Here is a 27,236-nt window from a genome sequence, read left to right as displayed (position 1 = left end):
TTTTTTTTAATCTATAACTACCATAATATAATTAAAAAGGTTTCATGTCAATGTTATAAAAGTTACGTCTTCTTTGGTATTCCAAAAACTCGTATTGTGCTACAACAATGTTGCTTGAAAGTCTAAACCATTCCATTAATTGCAGATGCAAAATGTCCAAGAAAAAAGTAAGCACAGTTTCGAACTTATTTCCAGAATTTAGCAAGAGAGCCTTACACATTTATTTTAGAGCTCGAACAGAATCGTTCAACTAACCTTCTTCCCACCATGATTTGAATCAATTACAGAAGCACCTATCAACTTTATTTAAATTTACCATAGTCTTATTTCCATTTTTTAATCAACATATGACACCTTCTGGAGAGCGGAACTATATATCATAAATTCTTAAACTAAAACTCACCAACGTAGCAATCGTGTAGAGCTTAAAACACTAATCTGAGAAAGTCTAACAGGAGATTAATCTAATCCTGGGGAACTGCAGACTTTGTCCTGGTCCTGGCCGAAGAATTTTGTTGAACGAGGCTAGATCCGTCACTTAACTGAGACATGTAGGCATATTAACTCAATTGGAGTTTGACAAATGTCTAAAATCTGACATCATAATCTTCCTAGAGACTTTAAGAATGCTATTCATAGGATGGTTAGGTTAGGTTAAACTGGCTGCCCAAGATGGAAACGGACACACTTAGGTCAGTTCAATGGCCCATTGTGATACCACATGAATTTTGAGGCTTCCTCCTAAGCTCAATGGAACCAGTTTGAGTCCCTTACGAAACGTGAGAGGCTGATTATGCTGATATGATTAAGATCGTTTAGATCGTTAAAGAAGAATTCTCCTAGGTAATTCTTGCGTTTTTGAGCCAGAGCAGGGTAAGTACAGAGAAGATGAAGAATTGTTTCCTCCTCTTCATCGTCCATACAGCTTCTGCAAAAGTCGTTTGAGAATACGCTGGCGTGCTTTCCTATTAGACAGTGTCTGTTTATGACACCTTTTATCGAGCTTGTATGCGATCTGCTTAGAGATAGCAAGCACCTTGAACGCCTTAAATCTAGTGTTGGCCAGATGTTTTTTGTGACCTGACACGTGGGGATGTTGTTCCACCTGGTGTTTGCCTTCTTTCTTAGCATCTTGCATTAGCAACAGTTTACAAGTAGTTGATATCACGTTTTCTTAAAGCCAGGAAAACTTCTTTTATCGAAACTTCCGCCTTGAACACGCTACAGTGGTTGGGAAGGCGGAATGAAAGACTTAATTTCAGTCGTTCAGAGTACACACCTCCACCAACCCCTTCTTTTGTTTTTGAGCCATCTGCATAAAAATATATTCATAGGATAGAAAGCACGAGACAAGTCGAGAAAAACATTTGGTACATTTACTAAATTTATTGCGATGCGCAGACATTCAAAACTAACGTGCATCGGTATCTCATTATAATACATAAATTAGGTGGCGCAACAGTCCGTTGAGAACTAGGGCCTAGTGACTTACTAGATATTTCATAAGCTGAAGCCTATAACATCATTGAGCCACAAATACATGGGTGACAATGACTACTTTAGTTTTTAAAATTTCTTTAAATCAAGAAACTAAATAAAAATAACTTCCGAAAATCAGAAGTTCAGTATCAGGCTCCACTTTTGGATGCACAACTGGATGACATCGCCTCGCGGTCAGGACTATACGTCTGTTATTTTTCCAATAAATTTTGGAATGAGATTATTTCTTAAGAACACAATGTAAAGTTTCGTATCCTTAAGTGCACTATACAATGTGGGCACACAATAAAACCTACTAAGCAAGTATCGGGTTTTCCAACAGGTACTTGACAACTTTGAATTTTATAATCGAAGTCTCAATGCCAATTTTTTAATTTAGGTCAACATTTAAATTATAGTAAAGTACACGAACGAGCAACGCCTGTAAATTATAAAAACTTGAAGACGGTGAACGAAACTTTAAAAGCGTTAACTCCACTTATCCTAGTCGGCAGACAATAACAAGATAAATACAAGCATTTGGGTCCCCTTTTGTCTGATGTTGGTGTGTCAGTAAGACAATCGCTGCCTTTCAGACGTTCGTAGCAAACGGCGTTCTCAACAATTTGGCATCGCATTATGGCGTATTTTGCATAAGGATCTTTATTTACGAAATACAAAAATCAAACTGAATCAAGAACTTATCCAATGGACCATTTGAAGCGTCTCTGGAGAAGGTGCGCCAAAAAATTAAATTTCATCTCAAAATCATCATTTTTGGCTCTTGCCAAACTTGCAATACACGTGGTTTAACAGGATTATTGAAGAGCAAGTTTTAAAAGCGTGTTATGGGCCAGTCGTTCGTTCGATTTTCCGACTTTAGACTATTTGTTTCGGCTACGTTAAGTCATTAGTTTATACTAACAAACCAACGACGTTGGAGAAGCTAAAAATCAACATTGAACTCGAAATGTGTGGACGAGTCATCGAAAATTGAATCGACCGCTACAAAGTAGCACGCGGTGGTCGTAAGAACGAAGTAGATTTCCGTTCATAAATGTTTTGATTGTATTTGAAGCCCAAAAAAGTTTTTGAAATATCTCAAATGGTTTCCGTTTTGTTTAAACCAAATATTTGTCAAGTCTCAATTGGAAAACTCTTGACCCTAATATTTTTTTGGCCTAAAAAAAAGTAGCTGGTAGGAATGAACAGCCCTAGACGGGAGTAAAAGTCTTACGAGTATTTAAACTCAAAGCGAAATAGTGCTTTTACTCACATTCAAACCAAAATTTACCAAAACTTTTAGTTGAATTATCTCTCGCTTGAGATTAAAATACCAAAAGCACTAGGGAGGATTATCCCTTTTCAAATTTGTGTGGATTAACTTTGTCTGTTGTTTCTTTGAACATATTTGTTTTGAAGCCTTTTTAAAATGTCTTGATGCCATTAATTAGAATAAATAAACTCTATTCAATCTGAAAATACTCCCATCAAATCCGTGCATTAACTTAAAGTCATAATTTGTTTTTGAAAACAATTTTTCAACAACGAAGAATACATTTAAAGATATAGAAATATTATTGCTCAATTTTATTTTGTGGCTCATAAATTGCTCCGATTTTCAAATGGATTTTATATAGACTGGAGGAAAGCGGATGGAACGAGGAAAGGTGTTAACCAAAAACTATCATAATTGGCTAGACAAAAAAAAGCTGTCGAAAGTCAATTATATAGCTCGACTGTACCTCTTCTTTGGATAGCGAAATGCATGGGTTTTCTGAACCATCGATTCCTGTCTGTTATTTGATTAATAAATTAACATTTAACCCTTTGATAAACAAAATTAAAAAATAAAAGTAAAAACTCACCTTATCTCTTCTGGATTTTTCACTTTCGCTGTCGGAATGATCATCGCTGCATGAGGACAACGATACTTTGCTCTTGCTGGATGGCTTTTTAATTGGTGAGTATTGATGCCGGTGAGAGCTGTTACTGCCACCTGGTCCTGAAGCACCCATGCTGTGTGTTGTATTTTCATTAGCAACACGTGTTGGTGATAAGCGACTGAAAATTTAATTATTTAAAAATAAAAAATAAATTTACTCATCCAAAGAAATACAAATACAAACACAAAAAAGAAAAAAAAAACAACTCACTCATCAATGGAAGTATCTGACGATGATGAAGTGCTGGACGATGAATCCTTATCATCGTCATCACTTTTGCCATCACTTTTGTCATCATCATCATCGTCGTCGTCATCATCGTCATCGTCGTCGTCGTCCGATGATGATTTCTCCACTGGCGCTCGTTTATTTATTTGCTTTACTATTCTCCGATTGGATACCGGAGCTACAGGCACAACCACTTCGTGTTTCAAAACTGGTGGTGGTATAGCTACAGGTCGACTTGCTGGCGCTGATACCACTGGCATCACATTAGCCTTTTTCGCTGCTTTTGTTGGCAGCACCCGACCTCGGCTAGCTTTGCTGCCGCTTCCAACTCCACTGACAATACCGGTGCCAGAGCCGGACCCACCACCCCCAACATTACCAACACCCTTGTCTTCGTCTTCTGACGAACTTGGATCGGAGGTATCGATGGTTTCTCGACTTTTGATATTGAGTTTTTGTACAGAATTCTGTCGAGACATCCGTCGCCTGGCTGTGGTCTTTTTGATAGCACCTTGTCCAACTTCCTTCTTGGCCGTCAGCGTGGGTCCTTTGGTAGAGGACGCCGAACTGATATTGCCACTAGGAGTATTTTTTCGCGGTCGACCACGACCTTTCTTCTCGGGGCCGTCTCCCGCAGATTTGGCTGGCGACACTGTATTCGAGTAGTCGCCGTCTTCCTCGTCACTAGAGCAATCCATGCCGGATTGCTTTTTATCTTTGGGCAGTCTTTTCCGCCTCTTTCTGCCGGCAGTGGGAGGGGAAGTAGAGCTTTTCAACTTTGGTGAGGGCTTTGGCACCATCGGAACAACAACCGGTGCTGGAATAACAGGCGGCAGTGGTGATGGCGGAGCCAAAACTGCTGGCGGCACCATTGGCTTCTCCGCTTCCGGAACGGTCTCACAACTACTGCTGTCACTCAGTCCCGACAGCGGCTTGATGCCTTCATATTCGGCGGCCGCTTCAAAAATCGCCGACGACTGATCCGATTCCACGGCATATAGTTGCTTCTCATCTTGAATGGGACTCGATGAAGGACTCTTCTCAAACGATTCATTCTTTATCTGTCCCGGTTGGATTGTCACAAATTCATCCATCCCCACCATTGCAGCAGCCGCCGCTGCTGCTGCTGCCGTGGATGATGGATGCAGCTTTCCTGGCATTGGAAATAATGAATCGCTTTCTTTTTTGATTTCTCCAATCGCAGGCAGGTGATTCATAATTGGCGATAATGGTTGCTGTTGTTGTTGCTGGGCTAAATGTGCCAAAATCGGTGGCTCTCGAAGTGGGGATATCGATGCAGATCCCATATGATCATCATCGACTGGCATTGATGGTTCATTTTTAATGCTTGGCTCAGGAATTTGATGTGCTGTTGGCATAACGCCTCCAACACCAACCACACCCAGGCCACTGTGTGGAGATGCATCATTTTGCGCCTGCGTCGCTGCTTGTTTATTAAAGAAACGACCTAAACTCCAATCGTATTGATTCGAAGGAGGCGCTGGCGGTGGGGCCGGTTCGACTTTAGTACCATTCGATTCCTCGCTACCCGATTCACTGGAATTACTTTCAGAGCTTTCACTTGAATTTGCAGACGTCCTAAAGGAAAGCAAAGAAAAAAAAGAAAATTCAATTTAAGTAGGTATTTTCAAAAATAATTCTGTTTTTGAACTTACTGATCAACAGAAGTCTGTTTTTTACGTTCATCGTCACTCTCGGAAAGTTCCAGATCATGGTCCAGGATACTGTAAAAAAAAATAACAACATGAGTAAAATGAGTCTTTGTCGAAGAATAATTTTTAAACTTACGTTGAATTTGGCACCAACATCTTTTCTTTGGATGCTAAAGAATAAAATAAAGATGGAAGATGTTAATGGACTCATATAAAAATAGAATAAACACTCGATTAGACTCACGTTTAACCGGTGACTCCTTTGGCGGTTTGGGTATCGGCGGAGCTAAAGAGTATTTGTGCCTATTGGGTCCATTTAAATCGTAATTATCGATTTGTATTCTCGGCGTTGCACTGATTTCCGTGTGTGGCGTCACCGAAGTCATCATTTCGCTTAGAATCGAATTGATATCGGGAATCTTGTGCATATTTGGTATCGATGGCTGTGAGAAATGGCCATTGTGTAATGAAGACGACGATGACGACGGATGGTGTCCCATTTTACTGCTACTGCTACTACCGCCTTGTCTTCCATTGGGCATAATTGAAGTAGCTGGTGGCGGTAGGAGATTTGACGAAGAGGATGATTGTGGTGGTGGTCCTCTAGGAGGGGCCATGCCGCTACTCGATCGAATATCATTTTTAACCGGCTGACCTGGATAACCACCACGTCCGCTATATGGTGGTTTGTTATCCGCTTGTTTCATATAAGGCAAACGCGATTGCGGTGGATGCGTTTGCTGTTGTTGTTGCTGTTGATAGTTGTGTGAGGGCGGTGGTAGTGGCAGGCGATTGTTATTACTACTACTACTCGACTGTGGTGGCATCGGTTGAGGTGGCGGTGGTTGCATTGGAGGTGGCCTTCGACCCGATGTTATTCCAATAAAACCCTTTTGTTCAATCAATGTTTTGGCCATTGAAAAATCACCCAACTTACTTGTGATTATTTGATCACCTTCTGATGGATCAACCTTTAAAAAACATAAATAGTAAAAATAATGTTCGATTTTTTAACCTTCTATAAAACAAAAACTTACCCTTATTGGTTCCCGAAAGAGCCCCTGTTGCCGATCGTTGTGTTGAACTTGTTGGCGGGCCAACTTATCACGTTCTCTACGTTCCCGGCGGTCGTAGTCTTCCATTCTGAAATAATGAAATATACATTTTAAATTTGTTTAACCATATACAAAAATAAAGTAGAGTATTTTATTACTTTCTACATGCAACATACAAATTCTAATTTACAAATAAATGGAAATTAAAATGAGAATAACACAAAACAAAAAAATGCAGGTGTGTGGCATTAGGAGCTTTAAAAATGTGAAAATAATTATTTAATTGCAGTCGGAATGAAAACATAGAAATGATGCAGTCAGTACTTCATGTTGTCAATTGTTTTTGTCCTACCAGAATATTAAAACATAAAATTCCGTGTGGATGTGAAATATATTTTAATGGTTTCTGTCAATTAAATGAAAAAAAAATAGGAGGCACGTATAATGCAGTAATAAGCAGATTGACCAAGGTGTTCAAGAGTAGTACCTGCATTTTAGGATTAAATGTAATGTAACATGAAAGACAATGGTTTAAAATAAGTTCTAAAAATCTGATGAACAGGTTTTTTTCATTTAAATATAAACAAAAGCTTGATATTATCTAGTACATTTTTAAGCTAAGAAATAGTTAAATATTTAGATTCGGAAACATAATGACTTTCGATGAATGTAAGTTTAGAGCTTTGTTCAAAGGTTTCAATGATACTTTTTTGTTTGATTTGTTTAGAGGATATTATACATTCTTCACATTCCTTAATTGACTTTAATTTATTATTCTAGACATAGGAAAACATATTTTTAATCTTTGTTATAAAATTTGTTTTTTACTATACCAAAATTTAATGCGTTGACATGTAATTTCTTTGCATGAATTGGACAAGAACTTTATTTTGCATATTTATTATTTATAATTATATTGAAATAATTTCTTTTAATGTATATTAATACACAAACTCTTTATTTAAACAAAAGAAAACAGATTAATTTGGCGATTGAAAGTATTTGAGTTTAATTTGTTTTTGTTTAGATGGCGGGAAAATGAATAATGATGGCGCTGGCAGTGACAGCTGTGAGCTGACAGAAGGATGTCATACAAATGTTTTGGTCGATAATGTAGGGATGTAGGAAATGCAGTTTTAATAGTATTAAGGGTATGTTCTCATTTAAAAAAAAATGTTCATGGTACATATTTTTTGTAAAGGACTTGGTAGCAATTGGTAAATTTGGTTTTACTTAGGCATTATTTAAATTTTAAAAAAACACGTGTTTTTCAATTGGATCAAAGATAAATATATATAATAAAACTTCATAAAAGAAGGTGAATAAAATAAAAGAATAATTTCTAGGTTTTGTACAAAATATTTTAATCTTAAATAAGTTTTTTTAAAAGAAAAAAAAAAACTTTTGGATTTTGACATTGCATATATACAATGAAGTGTTGTAATATGAATAACAAATACAGAACCCCCAGTAAGTTTACTGCAGGTAAAAGGTAGAGTGAAATCGTGCTGCGGATACGTTTCTAGAGTTGTGCCTAACATAAAAAACGACATGTCATTTTTAAACTCAAGATGAACTTTGAAATTTTGACGGAATTTCTTTTTAATTTATTTGAACTATTACTAGTAGTACCTGTGGCATAATGGTTAGTGTGTTGGACTGTCATGCCAGAAGTCTTGGGTTCAAACCCTACCTGTGTCATCGAAAATTTGTTCACGGGTACTGCCTATTGCGAGAAATTAACAAATTCCACAAGAGTAATTCTTTTCTTGAAAATTGCTTCTTCAAATTAGTCGTTCGTATTCGGCTTAAAACTGTAGGTCCCCTCCATCCCTGACAACAGTTGGTTGAGAGTTGTAGGTTATTAGGCCCTAGTTCTCAACGGACTGTTGCGTCACCTAATGTATTTATAGTTACCGAATTTAACTACTTGCGTGTTTAATTTAATCATTCTGTACCAACCTTAGTACTAATTTCTTTCTTTCTAATAAAACATTAAAATTATCTTAGAAAGTCTTCAAAAAAAAACTTGAAATCTTATTTCTTATTCTGGGTTTCAACGTTGCTAAGCATGAACTTTGAGTTCTCTGCTCGTCGTTTTTATGTTTTTCATGAATATTTCTAAGACCATAATCTACGACCGTACCCCTTTTCTTCAATTCTTAATTCAATTTTATTCACTTCATAAAATGGAAAACATGAAACATAAAATATACATTATTTTCCATGAATTTCGATAGTTTTGTTTTAAATTACTGTGAATATTATTGGCAATTTCTCACTGTACTGTACTGTACTGTACATACTCGTATGTATATGGAATTCCAAAAAAACAACTCGGCTGATCTGTGCCAGGAAAAACATAAACGCAAAAACCTTCCAAGATGTCACTTTTTTGTAAATCTTTTTTTCTTGATTTATAACATTGTAAACAAACAGCGCTCCCTTCTGTCAGTTTTAATTATATTTTCCTTTCAAAATTGTGTTCTTTTGTTATGAAAATTTGTAAAAAGGTTTAAAGCTATTTTAACAAAATAGTAATTAAATTCACAAATTAATTTAAATATTTTCCCATAAAAGACGAATTAAAATAATCTTGTATGCAATCATTAGACATTGTATAATAGTTTAAGGCGTTACAAACATCATTCTACGCTGTTACGGAAGCAAAGCAATGACATTAGATTTTCTTAATTGTCAAAAATTTGAAATTGTTATTAAATTGTTTGGTTGAAAAAGGAATAATTAAATAATTTAAAATAACAGAACCTGTTAACATCAGGTTGTGCATTGATTTTAACCCTTTATAAGTCTGGGTCAAGAACACAGTTTGACAGAAAATATTCAATAGAATACTGGACTACTATGGGCCACTTTTTAATGCTCATTAAGAATATGTATTCTGGCTTACACTGATTAGCGTTCATTTAGCTGAACTAGTATACTAGAGTTTTGAATATTTTACACTACCTTTGGAGTTGGTGAAGGTTGGAGAAAAACTGTGAAAATCAGCTGATGTCATCATTTTAATTTTGTTAAACAATGAAGATGATTAATTTTTGGTGCTTTTGATTTAAATTATATTACTTAAAAATAGATTAGAGCAAACTTTTAGTAAAGGGGAATCTCATTGATCTCCAAACACCAAATTAAAAAAATAGATGGTTAAAAAAGAAATATTTATCCAATTATTTATTAGTTCTTCTAAAGTTCTATTTTTAATTTTTCTTTTAAATCTTACTCTCACCAAATTTAATTTCTTCTTCTTAACATTTGACGTATTTTTAACATTTGACGTATGACGTTTTTGATTGAATTTGTTTTGACAGTTTTCATGAAACTGCACTGCACTACACTACTCTGAAGTCTGACATTTTTCTAGTTGAACAAACCTATTTTATGGTTTTGAATTAAAAGATACGTGTGTTTCTCCAGTAATGTTGAATCGAAAATCGAACTGTGGATTATTTCGTCAAGTTCTGTTAGATTAAGTTCAAAAAGATGAAGTTTCGTTTGTAACGAAAAGAAAATATTTTTTATATTAAAAATTAAGTCAAATTTACCAGAAGTTGCTTTTATCGAAATACCAGAGAAAATTTCTTCAAATCCTACAATATTCTGCTGAATTTTAACAAAAATGTCAAACCATAATTTCTTTTAAATAAAATAAAACAAAAAAGACATGGTTTAATATTTTGACTTAAACAAATTATTCCCTGATTTTAGAGTCAGGAATTCAAATTCTTGGTTATTAATAACAATTTATCAATATTTATTTAAAAAAATATGAGAGTTTTGATATCAGTATCATTTAAATTAACGAAGTTGAACACAATTATGTACCAAGTACATTTTTTAAAAACTTTTCGAATTTAAGACACAAAAATAAAAAAATCAAAGCTTAACATACCTCAAAATATTTTGTTTGTTGCCGTTTTACTTATATTTCATCAAACTTTTGCACTCCTTTTTTATTAAACTTGTTATTATTTTCAATGATACGTTAGAAGCCTATTAGATTAACTTCACTTACACTTCTGTTCAAGTCAAAATTAAAATAGAAATAAATTTTCATATCAGTTGAAAATGATAATAATTGTTCTGATGACCTATTAGCTACTTTGCATTTCTGTCTCTTTCTTATCATTTGTCGTCTCTTTCATACCTACATGAACAAAGCAGAATATACTAATTACTTTTTTATGATGTTAATATAGATTTAGGTACACGGGGAAAAACAAGCTAATACAATGGAAAGGCATGATTATCCTTTTTTTGAAAATAACTATGTTGAGTCCTTTTCTAATTTTTTGGATTAAAAATAATCTATCTAAGAATTTTCCAGCATTTGGAATCATGTAAGACTTTGAAATACAGATTTGTAAAACTTTCACCTGATCTAAAGGAATTGAATTTGTTCAAGGTTCAAAGATTGAAGCTTGTTTTCAAACAAAAAAAAAATTATCATTTTTTAGCAATCATATTCATATTTAAATCATTAGTGAACTTGAACTTAGCCCCAATTCTTCTTAAATATTTCAATAACCCTTTTCATTCTTTATCGCTTTACCTATATGAAGAAGAATTGTAAAAACAAAAAAATGGCGCCCAACGTAAAACCAACAGTATGCACATTACGACCAAATGGAAAATAAACATTGGCGTCAATGTAATATGTATCTCTATGAAGATATGAAATATGAATGATGTCAAAATAAGGTCAATAGGTCATAAGGTCTGCGATGTAAAAATATAAAACAAAACTTACATACATATATTATACAAATTATAATAAAAAAAATGTAACAAAAGAAACAAATATGAATGACGAAACAGGACGAGAGGTGATTATGCATAAATGAATAACAAGAAACAGATAAATATATACATAAGTATATAGAAACACACAAATCGAGTATATAAGAAGACAAAGAGTGAGAAAAGAGAACATATATTTATATAGTAAAAAAACAAAACAGATATTTTTGTATTTTTATGCATTTTATGTTACGTATGTACATTTAAAAAAAAACATCGCACAAAACAAGGACAAGGACGACACAACAAAACACAATCCAACCCAACAAACTGTGTTTTTACTTACTTGTCTGTTGTTGTTGATTATTATTATTGCTGTTATTCTATATCAACCTACTAGTACTCAGTACTCAATGTACTTAGTGTACTCTATATAGAGGTAGGTACCTGATGTGTGCGGTGTGCATTTATGCGTGTGAAACACAAAAAATATATATAAATTGTGGAGATCCAAAGCTGCATGAAGAAGTAGTATAATATCGTCATCAAAAGTCACACAGTCATTACACACACAACAGTCAATCTTAAAGTTTTGGCAAAAATGTCCTTTTTAATGTTTGCTTCTTGTGTTTAGGAATTTCAAGATGAAATTAAAGACATACAAAAAACTTCCATTTGTTTGTTGTAGCTTGATACAAGTTTGGTCAGAGTATTATGCAAGAAATCATTGTTTGTTTCTTTAATTATTTAAAAAACGCGCACCAACCTACACCCAACAAATAATAAGAAAAATAATAGTGGGTGTTGGTTTGTTGAGGTTTAGGTCCTCGCCGAATTCACATAGAAACGTCAAATTTGAAACAACAAGTGTTCAAGTGGTGTGCCATAAGGTTGCACTCTTGGGCCAGTATTGTTTATTTTTTATTTGATAATTATTATTATTTATTTGTTTCATTGTTTTCTCGTTTTGTTTTTTCTTGTTTTCTCTTACTTGCAATTAATTAGATATATTTCAAAAATTAAAGTTTGTAGTACCTGCAATTAAAATAAGAAATACACAAAATAGAGATAAGTTTTTTTGTTTTTTTCTATCCACACATACGAGTATAAAGAAAAAAAAAATAAGAAAAATAAAAAAATGATAGCAAAGTATAAAACATAGAGATATAAAAAATATATAAAGATACATCCACTCTTGGAGATTTTTCATTCCTTTTTAATTAAATAAAAGTTTTTCTATTTACAGGATTCGAAAAATAAAACTAAAATGAATTTTGTTTGCACACATTCATATACACAAACAAACTGAAATCCTTTGGTAGTTTATGGCTTTTTTTGGAGGGTTAAGGGGGGGTTGTTGTTGAAGGGGGTGGTGGAGATTGTACCAGTAAAGAGAGAAACGATTAGATAACCAAACGAAAGGCAGCAGTGGCAGTTGCAGTAGTAGCAAGTAGCAGCAACAACGTCAATACCAACCTCTTGTTGCAGGAATTCAAAAATAAGAAGAAATAGTTTAAAAAAAGAGTCAAAGCAAATCGGAAAAAAAGAAGAAGTAGAAGGAAAAAAAACAGTCAAACAAACTTCCAAACTGTGTGTAAACTTTACGTTCTTTCTTCCGTTATTCGTTTGTAATCAAATTCCAAGGACGCGCGTCTTGATTCCCACGAACCAACGAACGTTCGTTGGTGGAACTTGGATTGGAACAGTAGAAGTGGCGTGGCCGGCACGATGGCGGCGGAGCGCGGTGGCAACGGTGGCGGTTCCGAATGAAAAACCCACAAACAAATTCTAAAAACTTCAAAGTGCAGAAAAAAGAATAAGAGATGCTGCACAGAGTTTTACAAGGAGAATGATAGAAAAATTCCAAGCGACTTATAGAGGAGGAGGCAAAAAAAGAAGAAACAGAATGAAAAAAGTCGGAAGTCTTTTCGGTCAATTAGAGCGAGAACAGGAGTTACGAGTAAGTACAGAGGGGAGATAAGAGTGGTTAGGAAGGCTAGATGGGAAGGGTTATGGCGGAATTGAAATATAGTTTTGTGTAGAGATATATTTATAAGGATTGGTTTAAGATGCAAAAGGTTGTTTTTTCTTAAACTTAATCAATTGTTTGCTTTATTTTATTTTTATTTTTTTGTTTTTGGTTCTAGCCATAAGCTTTGACTGTATGTTTACTTAAAGTATGTTGTTTTCTTCTTCTTTTTTGTGTGTCTTATTTTGTTGAAAAATGTACCCAAACTAAAGAAATGAAAGACAAAAAATGGGGAACACTGTTGGGGGTTAAACAAAAAAAAAAACGGAAAAATGTGAAATTCAAGACATTATGTCTCGTCCACAGGAAATGAAAAGCTAATAAAAATTACAAAAAATCCCTATATATGTGTAGCTTGATACATACATACATACATACATATGTATGTAGGTTTTAGAAAAAACAAAGGACAATTCATTTCCAAGTCATCCGTTTTTACCCTCTTGCTATGTTTTTATTTTGTGTTCGTAATTTATTAAATGCCTTTGTGTGTAAGAATATTTTTTGTATGTAGACTGTGTAGAGTTTCTATAAATTATTTGCTTGGTCTCTGGGGGCTGACATTTTTTGGCAACGGATAAAAATAAATGCAATACAAAAATTAACACACAAACATATCTTATACTTAAGATTTATTTTAAACTAATAAAAGAAAGTAACCAACTTTGATGTTTTTAAAAATAGGTTTTATTATTTAAGATGTATCAAAAATAAATACATTTTTAGGGTATTTCCCACATCACCAAACGCCAATACCGACATATCGACGCAGGTACCTACCTGCCTACTCGTATAATGAAATGATTAAGAACCGGCCATAAAAACACGGATAATGTATTAACTTTTAAATATGATTAAAGGTATACCTTACCTACTGTTCTAAACCAATGTACTAGTAGATTGATTCATTATCTAGACGTAAAATAAAATATAATAAAAATAATAAAGGTAGGTATGTGAGTATATACCCTCGAGTAGATAGTTAGCTAGGTAGCTATCGGAGGGCCAGACAAAAAAATATTCTAAGGGAATGTTTATAGCGTGTTTAACTTCCTCGAAAGGGTGAAGTGGGTTGTTTTTTTTTTGCTTTTTATTGACTTTTCCCTTTGAATTTTGCTTGGTGGAGCTTTTCTTGTACTCCTGTATATATACAATGTATACAAGAGGGGGAGGGTAATACGTGTACAACATGTACGGGTACGCTTCTCAATGAATCTTTTCAATTTGATTTTTTAAAGATTTTTATTAATGGTTAAAATTTATGCTAACAAATAATGTTTTTTTTTTGGAAAGTCATCTTCAGAGTTGGTTAATGTTTTTTCTATATTGTGGAACAAACATTAAACAGAAAGCAAATAACCTATAAACCATTTATAATGTCAAATTAGTTGCTCACATATGGATTATATTGATCATTTTTCATTTCGAACGCATTAGCTCAACTTTTTGTAAAGGTGCAAAAGCAACCCATCAAACAAAAATTATTGAGATGGAAACACAGGAAATGTTTAGAGCCTTGAAATATCAAGTGCTTTTGGAAGTTATTCTTAATTTGTTGTACCATAGATATATGTATATGAAATCACACCATGTATTTCTGTAGAAAAGAGAAATAAGACGATTTCCAAGATTTGACAAGACTCGGGAACATGCCTTTACTACTAAATTTGTCAATAAAACAAGTATGAAGGAGATTCAGGCTGATAGTAAAGCTTTGTTAATTGTTAACTAGTCGCCAATTGAACTCTGATTGAGGTGTTATTATATCCATATTTAAAAATACATTTTAAAATTAATAACTACCATTTTTGTATTACGTTTTTTCCTACGGTACAGACAAAAATACTCTTTTAAAGGATCAAGATTTCCTGAATCCTTTAAAATTTTCTTCCAGACTAAACACAACACAAAATATCCCTTAACCATACATTTTAAAATAATTTTGAAAATCTTTATCTTCTAGAAATATATTAGGAATTTCTCACTGGTTATGAGATGATTTATGGATCTTCATTTGACTCTATTTGAAAAACCTTGAATGTAATTTCTTTATGTTTTTGAATAATCGGGTCGTCTTAATTTTTAATTTTTAATTTTTAGTTCTGAGTTAAGACCTAACTACGAATTCGTAATAAGAACGTTTTTCGTTTTTATGTTAAGAAACGTTTAAGTATGAATGCTTTAGCGTTCTTTTAAGGTCTATAATATTAATGAAGATTTCCTTTTATTTTTAATAATAATTAAGATACTTAAAATTTTCAAACAGAATTTTGAAATAAGGGAATGTAGATTTAGAAAATCATCACGAATTTCATTGGGAAAAAAGGACCTCATAACTTTACATAGCAGCAAAAAGCCTTATGTAAGTTTTTTTTAATTATAAAAGGTTATATTTTTAAAACCTGACATGATCGATTAATTTTGAATTCGGATTCGGACTTAAAGCTATAAAAAACCTTAGAAAAGTATGTTTTTTTTGCAACATTTACACTACCTTGTTGACAAAAACGACAAAGAAATGCATTTTACAGAACTATCGACATTAAAAATGAATTTCCCGTCGGTAAAACAGTTATTGTTTTGTAGAAACGAAAATAACAGCATATTATTATTATATATTTGTTGCCATTTTGTTTTGGTAAACTGAACTTCAAAACCAGAGATACTGGGACGCTTGATTGAAAGTCGAAGGCCATTATTGCTGAACTAAACTGTTCGGAAATATTATATAGACATTTATGAAATACGATGACTTAAAAATCCTTTTGACAAAATATTTTCCATATCGATTTTAAAACACCATTTTTAACGATAATTTTCAAGATAATCAACAAGCCAAGGAAATCAATACCTAAATATTTTGGGGTTAATTCGTTTATATTGCAAAAATGGCCCTAAGCTTTGACCTTTTTTGAAAAACTCCAACTTAAAAGAAGTACATATGCTATACAATAAAATAAATACTTTGTCATTGTCTTTTTTTTCTTTCCTGGTTTTTAAAGACAAAAATCATATTAAAAATAAAATCATTTAAATTGTACAAGGTTATCTCGAACCTCATATTTCTGAGTAAATATGTATGTATGTTTATATAACGGGTTTTTCTTTGTAGATGTGCTGTTTTCAGTCTGGCGATACTTTTGTCAGAGTTGGTCTTTTTGACAGCTGTCACTTGATTTATTGGACTATCTTGTGGGATTTTGTGAAGTCTCTTGTCTACGTAGATAGGACTGATATGAATGACGCCTTAAAAAAAAGAATATTTAGTGCATTGTTTTTGACATACGGCCCCAATTGCTGCAAAAATTAGTCAAACATTGTGCCACTCGACACGAATTTATGTATTTTTCAAACATAATGGCACACCCTAACCTTTATAGTAAAACTTAATACTTGGTCATAATATTGAATTTGTTGAGTTTTATTTTTTCCTGAAAACCAAACGTCAAAAAAAACACCCTTTACAAACCTAACCTACCAAATAAGTAGAAAGAAACAATCATGTAAATGTTAAATGTTATACAACAAATTATGTGTGTACATACATATAATTCATTGTTACCTTTTTTTGCACTTGAAATGGCGAACTCAAAGGACTTTTGTCCCCAAGGGTAGATGCTATTACTTTCAAGATTACACTGCTTTAATAGCTTTTTCTTATCAAATTTAAATCCACCTGTTCTAAGGTCCTACAACCTTTTATTTTTACTTAATTTTGCAAAGGATGTCTGATATTGACTTTTTTGAATCTTTCCACGGCTTCTAGAAAGAATTATAAACTTAAATCTGTATGAAAATCAAATCAAGTAAATTATTCTATGCATTTTTAATTTTTGAGAAAAAGGCCACCGCTATGATATTGAATGTAGCTTTACTTCAATTCAATGGAACGATAGAGTAAGAGGATCAAATTAAATTTTTAATATATTCTTTTTGGCAACACTGGTTTCAAAGAGTTTGCACTATCCGAGGCGTTATGACTTAATTTCATATCAAACTTCTATTGTTGGACATTGTGATTATCGATTATCGAATTGCTGCGAACAGCAGCGCCCGCCGAATTGAAAATCTATTACTCCACAACGTGAAAAATTTTTGTGAAGGTGTGAAGCCTATCAAAATACAGCTAGTGCAAAAATTGAAGCTGAAATACCTAACACCACACCGAACATTTGGTGAATGGGCTTTTGAAAAGTTGGCTAAAGATTCTGATATATTCTGGCTACTCTGTTGCTGCTGTCAAACGATGACAACTTCAGTGTAGCTGTCAAATAAATATAAATCCTTTTCGCCGCCTTTTTGTAGATTGATTTTCACTTCTATTCCGCCTTCAGCGTTGATCGCATCCAGCTCAAATTAAGATATAAATCATTAAATGAATTTAAGTTAAACCATTTTCAGTCTTATTTTATTTCTGGAACTAAATTTATCAGATTTAATTCATCAAAAAATTGTGTTCTACAACAAGGCTCACTTCGGGTTGAATAGAAGGAAAACTGTCGTATTTGGAGTGAAGAGTAGCCATTGCAAGAGCTACCAGAAAAAGTCACTGTTTGGTACGCATTATGGTTGAACCTTCTTCAAAGATGATGCGAAATGGAGCAATCGCCTAAAGCATGCGATTTAACGGAAATGGGGCTGTGTTAATGCCCACATCGAACAGTTGGACAGGTTCCCATACAAAAGTTCATAGACCCTAAATATTTCTACACCCAAATGTTTTCAGGAATGGGAAAACCAGACAAGCTCAATCGCCTAAAGCATGCGATTTAACGGAAATGGGGCTGTGTTAATGCCCACATCGAACAGTTGGACAGGTTCCCATACAAAAGTTCATAGACCTTAAATATTTCTACACCCTAATGTTTTCAGGGAATGGGAAAACCAGACAAGCCCAACTGAAGGCTGCCCAAAGACTACGGGCTTGAGGCACTAAATGCCTGAAACTGCAACATTGTTGTTCAAGTATCAACAGTACCTACTCTTTATTGCCTTGCATAGCTCAATTTAGTCCATAATGAACGCACCAAGGTCCTAGCTGTGAATGTAACTTCATTTATTAGAAAGACTTCAGTCCTTATGTGTAATTGTCTAGCGAAACCAAGCTTAACCACAAACATAAATTGGCCCATACAAATTCCAATATTGTAAGACTCTAGGGGACAAAGGGGACAGTGTCGCTCTCTTTATACGATGAAGACATTAGAAGTTTGCTTTGCATTCATCTCTCTGACTCAAGGAAAGGGGATGCATATGAAAGCGGCTTATGGAGCTGAAGCTTCGCGGGTTACTTATTTTGTTTCAGAACTCGAGATCCTTTAAGGCAACTAAAACTGAGCTTGGAAAAAATCTATTTCTTTTATTATGGTGATTCAAACGCAAAACATGAAGGTTGGGGAATCAATGCAGTAGTCCCAAAGGTAGAAGGTAAAGAAGGCGGCCTCTTTCTGGATCTTTTGTTTTGCGATACCGGACTGACAGTAACAGACAAAATGGGTAATCAATGGACAAAACAGTAAAACGAACGATGCAATGAAACAGACAATACCCAATGTCAAAGAATGGGACTAAATGGACGTCTAAAAAAATAGAAATGCCCTTCCGTTTGAGACAAACTCCAAAGAAATGAAGAGAATTGAGACGTACTTATGACAGCGCAAATACGATTACTTTTACATAATGCAATATCCAACGTAAGAAATGGAGCCAGTGAGAGTTGCTTTCCAGTAAGTGTTCAAGGTAAATGTAAGCATTCGCCCCAACTACGACCTAGAAAACAGAGCCTTACTTCATCACTTTTACCTTCGAAATGAAATGACACCATGGCGATCTAACAACCTCGTTTTCATTCGGTTCAGTGATGATTTCTTAGCACAAGTACCATGTTAATGACAAAGTTCGAGTTACAGCAAGTATTTTACTCAATAAAGAATAACACGTTAGGAGGTTTAGAAAATATATCCAACGTTGTACTTAAACATTTACCGATGGAGGCATTTGTCATTTATACCACACTCTTCAAAAATGCACGGAATAAAGCATACTATCCAGTGCATGGATGACCGCTGTGGTTCATCCTCTTCCTCTTCATCAAATCTTTGGTCGATAAATTTTCTTCCGAGCATCAGAAAAGTTTTCGAGGAGATCATCAATAGGAATTTGACTAAGTGGCCTGTGGATAGCAAAGTAATTCCATATAAACAATTCGGGTTCTAGGCGGTTCAGGTCACAGTTCATAGAATGGAATCAATCAACAGTACAGGTGCTGTTCTGGTTGATTTAGAAAAGAATTGGGACACCGGATGATTAGACAGTCTTTATCTAAAACTGAGAAGGCTTGGCGGAAGCAAACCATTTTCTTCATTATATGCTTAAAGGTAGAAAGGTTGTTGTTACAAAAGTGACAATGAAGTTTCTAACACAAAATTCCAAATTAAAAACGGTCTTCAACTGGGAGTTAGATTTGTGAAACTATCTGTGCTTCACCAGAGTTGTACACAATTTAATTATGTGAATAAGTGTAAACAAATTAGAGAAACACTCAAGTATTCATACCTAGGTATCATCATCTCCATAAAATTCGATTTTCTATTTTTAACTTTCTACATAAAAATCAAATCAATATTGATTCGGTAGGCCAAAAGTAGAGAGGTTAAGTAGGTACCTAACAACACTGTTTTATCGACTTTTAAAAAGACCGAAAAGCATATACCTACATGCATACAAATTAAATATCTTTCCAAATTTCAATCACATGCCAATTTCAGATACTTAGGAACTCCTTTCTGAAGCACACATAGAAAAAACTGACCTACATACATTTCCAGGACCTACCTACCAACATACATATGTGTTTATAACTATAGTAACAAATAACCAGTAGTGTCCTTCTGTGTCCGAGGTAAATTTTGTCTAGAAAACAAAGATTAACATTTTCCTTCACCTATCCTTTAGCGTTTGATCTGAATGTAAGAACGATGACGATGACATCCAAGTTAAACCTTTGCGATAGAAATACGACATCTATCGTATCTTTCAGTTTAGCAATTTCAATGACAATTACACGAGTAATATGTACCCTCAATTTTTGGGTTCAAACATCTTCTGTATCTACTTTATTTATATAGTTAGCTAAAAGCTTTTTGGCTAAACATCATAGGTACAACCTATCTCGTTCCTCTCAAAAACAAAACAACATTAAACAACGTCATATAGAGAACATAACAATAAAAGCTAAAGAGAAACATACATATAGAAACTCCTATTATATTTGTAACTTCTGTACTGATACTGTAGGTAGGTTGTATAAGTTCACGAAAACCAACTTATACCGATTGTGGTGTTTAACTGTATATTGCATCTTTGAAACTCTTTCACTATTAAACATTTTGTATAGATACAAACATGGATATAAAAACAAGACAAGGCATTAGACAAAAAACAAAGTGAAAACAAGACAAAATAAAAAATTAAACAATGCACAAAAAAACAGGGAAAGTGAATTTGAGAGATTACATCATTCTCATCTTGTCCTCACTTTGAAAACGACTTATACATTTCATATAATACCCCCGCATCTTTATCTTCTTCTTTTTTGTTGTTTAGTATCATCACTAGATAGGTTTATAGATAGGTACAGTGTTGGCCAAAAAAAAAACAACTAAAAATACTTCCATCTTTATGTCATTCAAAAATTAATAAGTCAAACAAATCATGTTCAATTATTTCTTAAATTTAATTACATTATGCATTTACTTCTATAAGCAGACCACAAGAGAATATAATTTTTATAACGGTCCATTTAAATATGACATAAGTAGGGCAGTTAACGCGATTTTTCATTGGTCAAACAAAAGCAAATTTGTATTGCTATCTCTCTTTTTCTTATAAATAGAGAAAAGTAAGTCCGTTAGCTGCAAAATCTTTTGCTCATATTAAAGGTGATGGCAAACGAGTGCAGTCAGTGCGCGGGCAAGCTCATCAGTGTTCTTAGCTAACTTTTGTAAAATGGCCGGAAACAAGTACTCTAAACAAATAAAAAACAAAAAAAATATAAAACAATATAAGAGTGGAATGAGTCAAATTAAAATAACGGAAAAATATTCCATTCCAAGATCAGTGATTAAAAAAATCAACAAATCCAAAAAGTCATTCCAAAAGATTCATCAAGGTGGCAGACCAAGGAAAAACAACAAAACGGAAGGTTTCTGCTAAAATAAAATCAATTAAATAAAGCCCCTTTATATCATCAACAGAAGTACGAACCCAACTTGAGCTGAATGTACGAGCACGAGAACAATGGTGGCGACTAAAATCTTTCAAAGCTGCAAAAAAGCCTCTTATTTCCACCAAAAACATTTTAGTTAGAAAAAAGAAGAAATAACTCTTTTTGGACGAGTCCAAATTCAATTTCTAGGGTTTTCGTCGTGTTCGCAGACCAGCCAAAGAGGCACTTAATCCACGTTACAACAAAGCTCCTATAAAACACGGTAAGGTAATGGTGTGGGTATGTTTTTCAGGGCATGAACGGGAACCGATTCAACAAATAGATGTTGCAATGAATCATTTTAAGTACCGTCACATTTTGCAAAATATAATGCTGCCACAAGCTGAGGATCAGTTGTCTTTCAGCAGGACAATGACCCAAAGCACAAGTCCAATATATTTAAGACGTGGTTTTAACGGGAGCGGGCCGAAATGCTGTACTTTAAAATATTGAATGTTCAAAATTCTGTACGATACTGTATGGTTAATATTCTGTATTTCCAAATACAAATACTGTCTCAAAATGCTGTATTTCATAATACTGTATAATACTGGAAGTTTTGACATATCAATTAGTTTGGTCTTATTTTCGAGGAGATACAAAATTCCATTTATCAACCCTCCCTAAATCCATTTAAAATCTCAGACGAGGCTAAATACCTGGGTCTTGTCTTAGACAAAATACTAAATTGGAAACGCAACGTACAGGAAAGAGTCAAAAAAGCTCCTGTAGTCTCTTTTCTTGCAAAAAAGCTATTGGTAATAAATGGGGTTTACAACCCAGAATCACGCATTGGCTATACACATCGGTAATCAGACCGATTTTAACGTACGATGTGGCAGTATGGTGGACTGCTTTAGAGAAAGGTATAAACAGGGAAAAGTTAAATAAAGTCCAACGTTCAGCCTGCCTATGTATAAGCGGATCGCTTCGCACGACCCCGTCTGCGGCACTGGACACCTTGCTCTACCTTACACCTCTTGACATATTTAGCAAACAAATAGCTGCAAGCTCTGCTATTCGCCTCAATGCTTCGTCACAGTGGACTAACAACAACATTGGCCACTCCGTAATTCTAAGGTACTTAGAATCGATTCCAAAGCACACAGACTACACCATCCCCCAACTGCAATTCGACAGAAATTTCCAGATTTCTATACCTCACAAATCTTTTTGGGAGGATAGGACATTTTTGGAGGATGAGTCAATCCATTTTTATACAGATGGGTCAAAAACAAAAGAAGGGGTTGATGAAGGTGTGTACTCTGAACGATTGAAATTAAGTCCCTCATTCCGCCTTCTCAATCATTGTAGCGTGTTCCAGGCGAAACTTTTGGCGATGAAAGAAGTCTTGTCTTGGCTCAAAGAAAACGTGATATCAACATCTGATATCCGTATTTTCTCTGATAGCCAGGCCGCTATCAAATCTCTGGACTCTGTCTCTACAAACTCTATAACAGTCCATAACTGTCGATCATTTATAATGGAGATGGCGCAACAGTTTAATATTCACCTTTGCTGGGCCGAGCCATAGAGACATTCCAGATAACTGTAAGGCAGATGAACTCGCCAGGAACGGTACAGTACAGCCCATGCTACCACGTTTGGCAAGTACTGGCATACCAATCGCTACTTGTAAACTGCTGCTAATGCAAGACTCTGTAAGGAGGGCAGGCACCAGGTGGAACAACATCACCACGTGTCAAGTCACAAAAAACATCTGGCCAACACTGGATTTAAAACGTTCAAGGTGCTTGCTCTCTCTAAGCAGATCGCATATAAGCTCGATAATAGGTGTCACTTTTGACTTTTGCAGAAGCTGTATGGAAGAGGAAGAAACGGTTGTTCATCTTCTTTAGATCGCTAAAGAAGAATTCTACTAGGTAATTCTTGCGTTTTCGAGCTAGAGCAGGGCATCTCTTCATTAGCGATCTAAATCATATCGGTATAATCAGCCTCTCACGTTACGTAAGGGACTCAAGCTGGTTCCATTGAGCTTAGGAGGAAGCCTCAAGATTCATGTGGTATCACATGTAGGAAACGATCTTTAAATAAGTGCCTTTTGCATGCTTATAGATTACATAAAAATATAAAATTGTTTAAACCAAACTAAAACTAAAATAGGTACTTATACTTACTTACAGCTGTACCTAAAAACACCACCAAAATACCCCAAATACTTACCTTTAATCACTCACCTATAAATGAAATCTTCTAAAATACTTAACTTCGAAACCTTCTTACCTACCTACTGACCAAAAATACCACAGTGTTATATAATAAATATAAATTGAACTAATTACGCACGCTTGCGCTGCCAGCTTAAAATAATGTGCCTAACCCATAATATTCTCTGGGTGGTACAAATGGAACGCAACCCCATTATTAATTAGTTCTAAAGGAACTTACATCCATGTTGTTCTTTTGTTCACCCGTTCCGGTTAGAAGGAAAATGGCCACGACGACGAAGGTTACCGATTAAAAGAAACGTAAAGCCAAATTCTTTTTTACAAGTTGTCCGAACCAAACGGATGGGTAGTTCTCCTCTTCAGTCGAGTAAGTTTCCAAGAAAACAAATTTACAGCTTGGCCTGGGACGTTTAATAGATAATAAGGCCATAGCCCGTATTCTATTAATTAAAGATTCGAGTAGTGATTAAATAAAAAAAAAGAGAATCCAAAAAAAAGTAAGCTGCAAGACTGCGACACGCTGCGCGGAGATAGGGAAATTTCTCGATCGTCGACACTTCGTAATCCAATCAGAAAAGGTTTATTCCTAATTGAGTGGCATCCCCCCATAGGGTAAGAAATTAATATAAGAAATATTGTTTTATTAGGGATTCTTTTATATAAAAAAAAAACCAATTAAATTCATAGGGGGATTCGCGAATATTGGCTGCGCCACCTATCAAACACTAGCGGTTATTGCCAGGACATTTTTACTGGAAGCGACAGGCCAACATATTCCAATCAAAGAAGGGGCAAGAGAAGAATTAAAAGATAAAAAAATACTCAAAATTTAATTCAGCGCTTTAAGATTAGATCGGTAAAATTAAAGATAAGAAGTAGAGATATGTGGGGAGATAGACGTTGGTGTAGTGCATCTCACTTAAACATTTAAAGTAAAAAAAAAGAAGAAAAGAAACATATTTAGATATATATATATAAAAGTAAAAAGCAAAAAAAAGATCGATAGAATTAAAGTCGAAAGAAACAGAACAAAAAAAGGAAAAAGAAAAGTGAGTTCGTACCAATGGAAATTATAGGGGTGCGAAGCTGAAAAAAAAAATATACCCTTAAGATCTATCTTAAATCTATAAAAACTGTGTTGGTGTTCGCGATGATAAAAATACTTAACTACTAATATAAGTACATACCTTATTGTTAAAAAAAAGCGTAAATAATATTAATTAATTAGAATTAATGATAAACAAACAAAAAAACAGAAATTACACAATTTACGAAATGTAGGGATAAGAGAGTGGGAATATATTTTTATAAAAATTTCATATGTGCCATTTTTACTTACCCGTTATCGATAAAAAAAAAATAATTTCTTTTGAAAGAAAACAGTGAAGATCGTTCCCTTTATATAAAAGAAGTAAAGTTAAATTAATTTCATTCACAAATAGCATAACCAACGATTGACCAGAAATGCTGTGCACAACATTGGAGAGTCGCTGGTAAGTGAATTTTATATTTTTTAATTTGTATGTTTCTTATTAAAAGTATATATATACATACATGTACGTAATTGCACAATATACGTTGCAACGAAGTATCTTTATACTTTATTTGAAAATTAACTTTAATTTAAGTACTTTGAAGTTATATCGGGAAAGATTTGATCCAGAAGATAGACATTTTTGACGGTAAATAGAAATGAAAGTAAGGAAAGAATTTCGTGTAAGAACTTAAATCTAAGATATTTGAATAATAATAAAAGCTAATTTTGTAAATTTCGGAAATAACCGATAGTAATCATACTCGTGTATAATTATTGGCTTATTTTTGTTGTTGGTTGTCGGGAATTCCCGTGAATACTATAAGAAGCTATGGAGTTTTTAAGTGATCATTAAAAGGAAAATTTGGGAGGTGGGTGTGAAGATAAATGTAGGTGTAAACAAAAATAGAATGTTTCGATAGGAAAGGGCAATTAGGGTGAGTCTTTGACTTACCCCTTCTCGATTAGGGCCGTTATGATAGCATGGAGCGTTAGTAATGGCATTGGAAGAGTTCGAAATTAGATGTTTATACTTATGTTTATAGACATATTTTTTTTGAATGCTTTAAGGGTGGGTTAAGAATAGCTCCGAGGGCACGATCATCTATGTCCCTCACCTCTAGCATGACAGTGGTCAATAAAAGAAACAGTCGGTTTGTTATAATTCGGGTCGCTTTGAATTTTTTTTTAGTCAAATAAAATCTAAGACTATGGTCTGAATAAAGTAACACGGTTCTCACTCTTGTAACAAGATCCCCCCCCATCGACGAGCTAAGCACAGCAAACAAGCAGACCATGGAAGTTACGTACGAGGTAGAACCACCCTAGTCACACTTGTCTAGAGGGACTAATAGGTCTGTAAATGTTAGTCCAAGAAAATGTGAAATATAGTGTACTAGGTCAAGCAGAGGAACAAGAAGAATCAGGAGATGTACTCAGTTTTAATCCGTAACACCTTTGGTTTGATTTTTTTTGGTTAAAATAGAGGAGGCGAAAGTTTTTTTTTGTCATCTGGATTTTATCTTGTAACTCTGGACCATTGATGTGTAAAAATATATTTCTAGATATGCACACCTCAAACCAATAATTAAATAATGTTACAGATGGCGCCCAACGTGGGGCCCGAATTTTAATGACCGATTTGTAAAGGAACAAAAAAACATTTTTTTTTATCCACATCACCTACATATCTTTTCATTAGATATCTTTTGAAATATGTAAACATTAGTTAGAGGGAAAAATGTATCTAATATTTGTGTCTAATGAACACCTGATAGTAATATGCGTTCACAGATGTCCGAGGAGTAGGGTTGTGCTTATCAACTCCTGTTAGTTGCATTAGTTAACGCTATTACTGACAACACATATTTAACTTTTTTTTATCATTGTCCGTACTTTAAAACTTAATTTTTTTTGAGGTAGCTGAAGGCAATAAGAAAAAAGAAAAAATTTGAATAGATTCATTGGTAGTTTTTTTTCGAAAACAAGATCTTTGTCCGGTAGAAAAAAGGACAAGTAGCTATCCTGATCTACGACTGTAGCGAAGACTTGAAACTTTCGTGTATGAAGAAACATTACCTTAATAATCGATGTACTTTCTAAACTAATAACGTGGTGTTCAACATTATAGTAGCAATTGCCTGAACTTATTAAAATAAAACATACCGAAACATTTAAAGGATTTCCAGTAACTTGAGTAAAGTCTCTTAAGTTATGATTGTTGTATCGTTTAGAGGAATATGTTTTTTTTATTAATGAAGTTTTGGTTCGATGAAATGCTTAGAGTTTAAAAAAATATGACGATGACTTTTTAATTTTTTTTATCGAATAGTTTTTGTTTATAAAATCTCTTCAACTCTCACATCCACTTCCCAGAAACATATTTAAAGTTAATCTATTAGTACATTACTTGTATAGTTTTTTATTAAATTCATAATTCTTTTATTTTAGTTTAAGAAAAATAAAATTTCAATTTTCAGTAGTAGCTTGGAGTAGGTGTTTTTCGGTTTTTTTTATCATTCTCGTTTAGTTTGACAGGGAAGAAAAAACACATAAGCTAAACAAATTGACGAATAGTAG

The 27,236-nt window shown here is 34.0% G+C and overlaps 1 protein-coding gene across 4 annotated transcripts in view; it reads right to left on the bottom strand.

Annotated features, from left to right (window-relative positions):
• The window catches only part of LOC129953933 (AF4/FMR2 family member lilli), a 190,832-nt gene that overhangs the window by 12,163 nt on the left and 151,433 nt on the right, over positions 1–27,236 (bottom strand). For 3 of the 4 annotated variants that reach the window (XM_056067476.1, XM_056067475.1, XM_056067477.1), the window contains exons 3-8: positions 6,364–6,469; positions 5,571–6,297; positions 5,463–5,496; positions 5,330–5,398; positions 3,636–5,252; positions 3,348–3,543 (exon numbers count right to left, since the gene is read on the bottom strand). In XM_056067476.1, coding sequence (XP_055923451.1) covers positions 3,348–3,543; positions 3,636–5,252; positions 5,330–5,398; positions 5,463–5,496; positions 5,571–6,297; positions 6,364–6,469 — 2,749 coding nt within the window. Of the gene's footprint in view, positions 1–3,347; positions 3,544–3,635; positions 5,253–5,329; positions 5,399–5,462; positions 5,497–5,570; positions 6,298–6,363; positions 6,470–11,485; positions 12,175–27,236 lie in introns of all 4 variants that reach the window. The other variant, XM_056067478.1, reaches the window with a different exon arrangement.

The sequence above is a fragment of the Eupeodes corollae genome, chromosome 1 (genome assembly GCF_945859685.1).
Source record: "Eupeodes corollae chromosome 1, idEupCoro1.1, whole genome shotgun sequence".
NCBI classification, from domain to species: Eukaryota; Metazoa; Arthropoda; class Insecta; order Diptera; family Syrphidae; genus Eupeodes; species Eupeodes corollae.
Note: the sequence above shows the minus strand (reverse complement) of the source record. Positions and strands in the feature narration are given on the sequence as shown.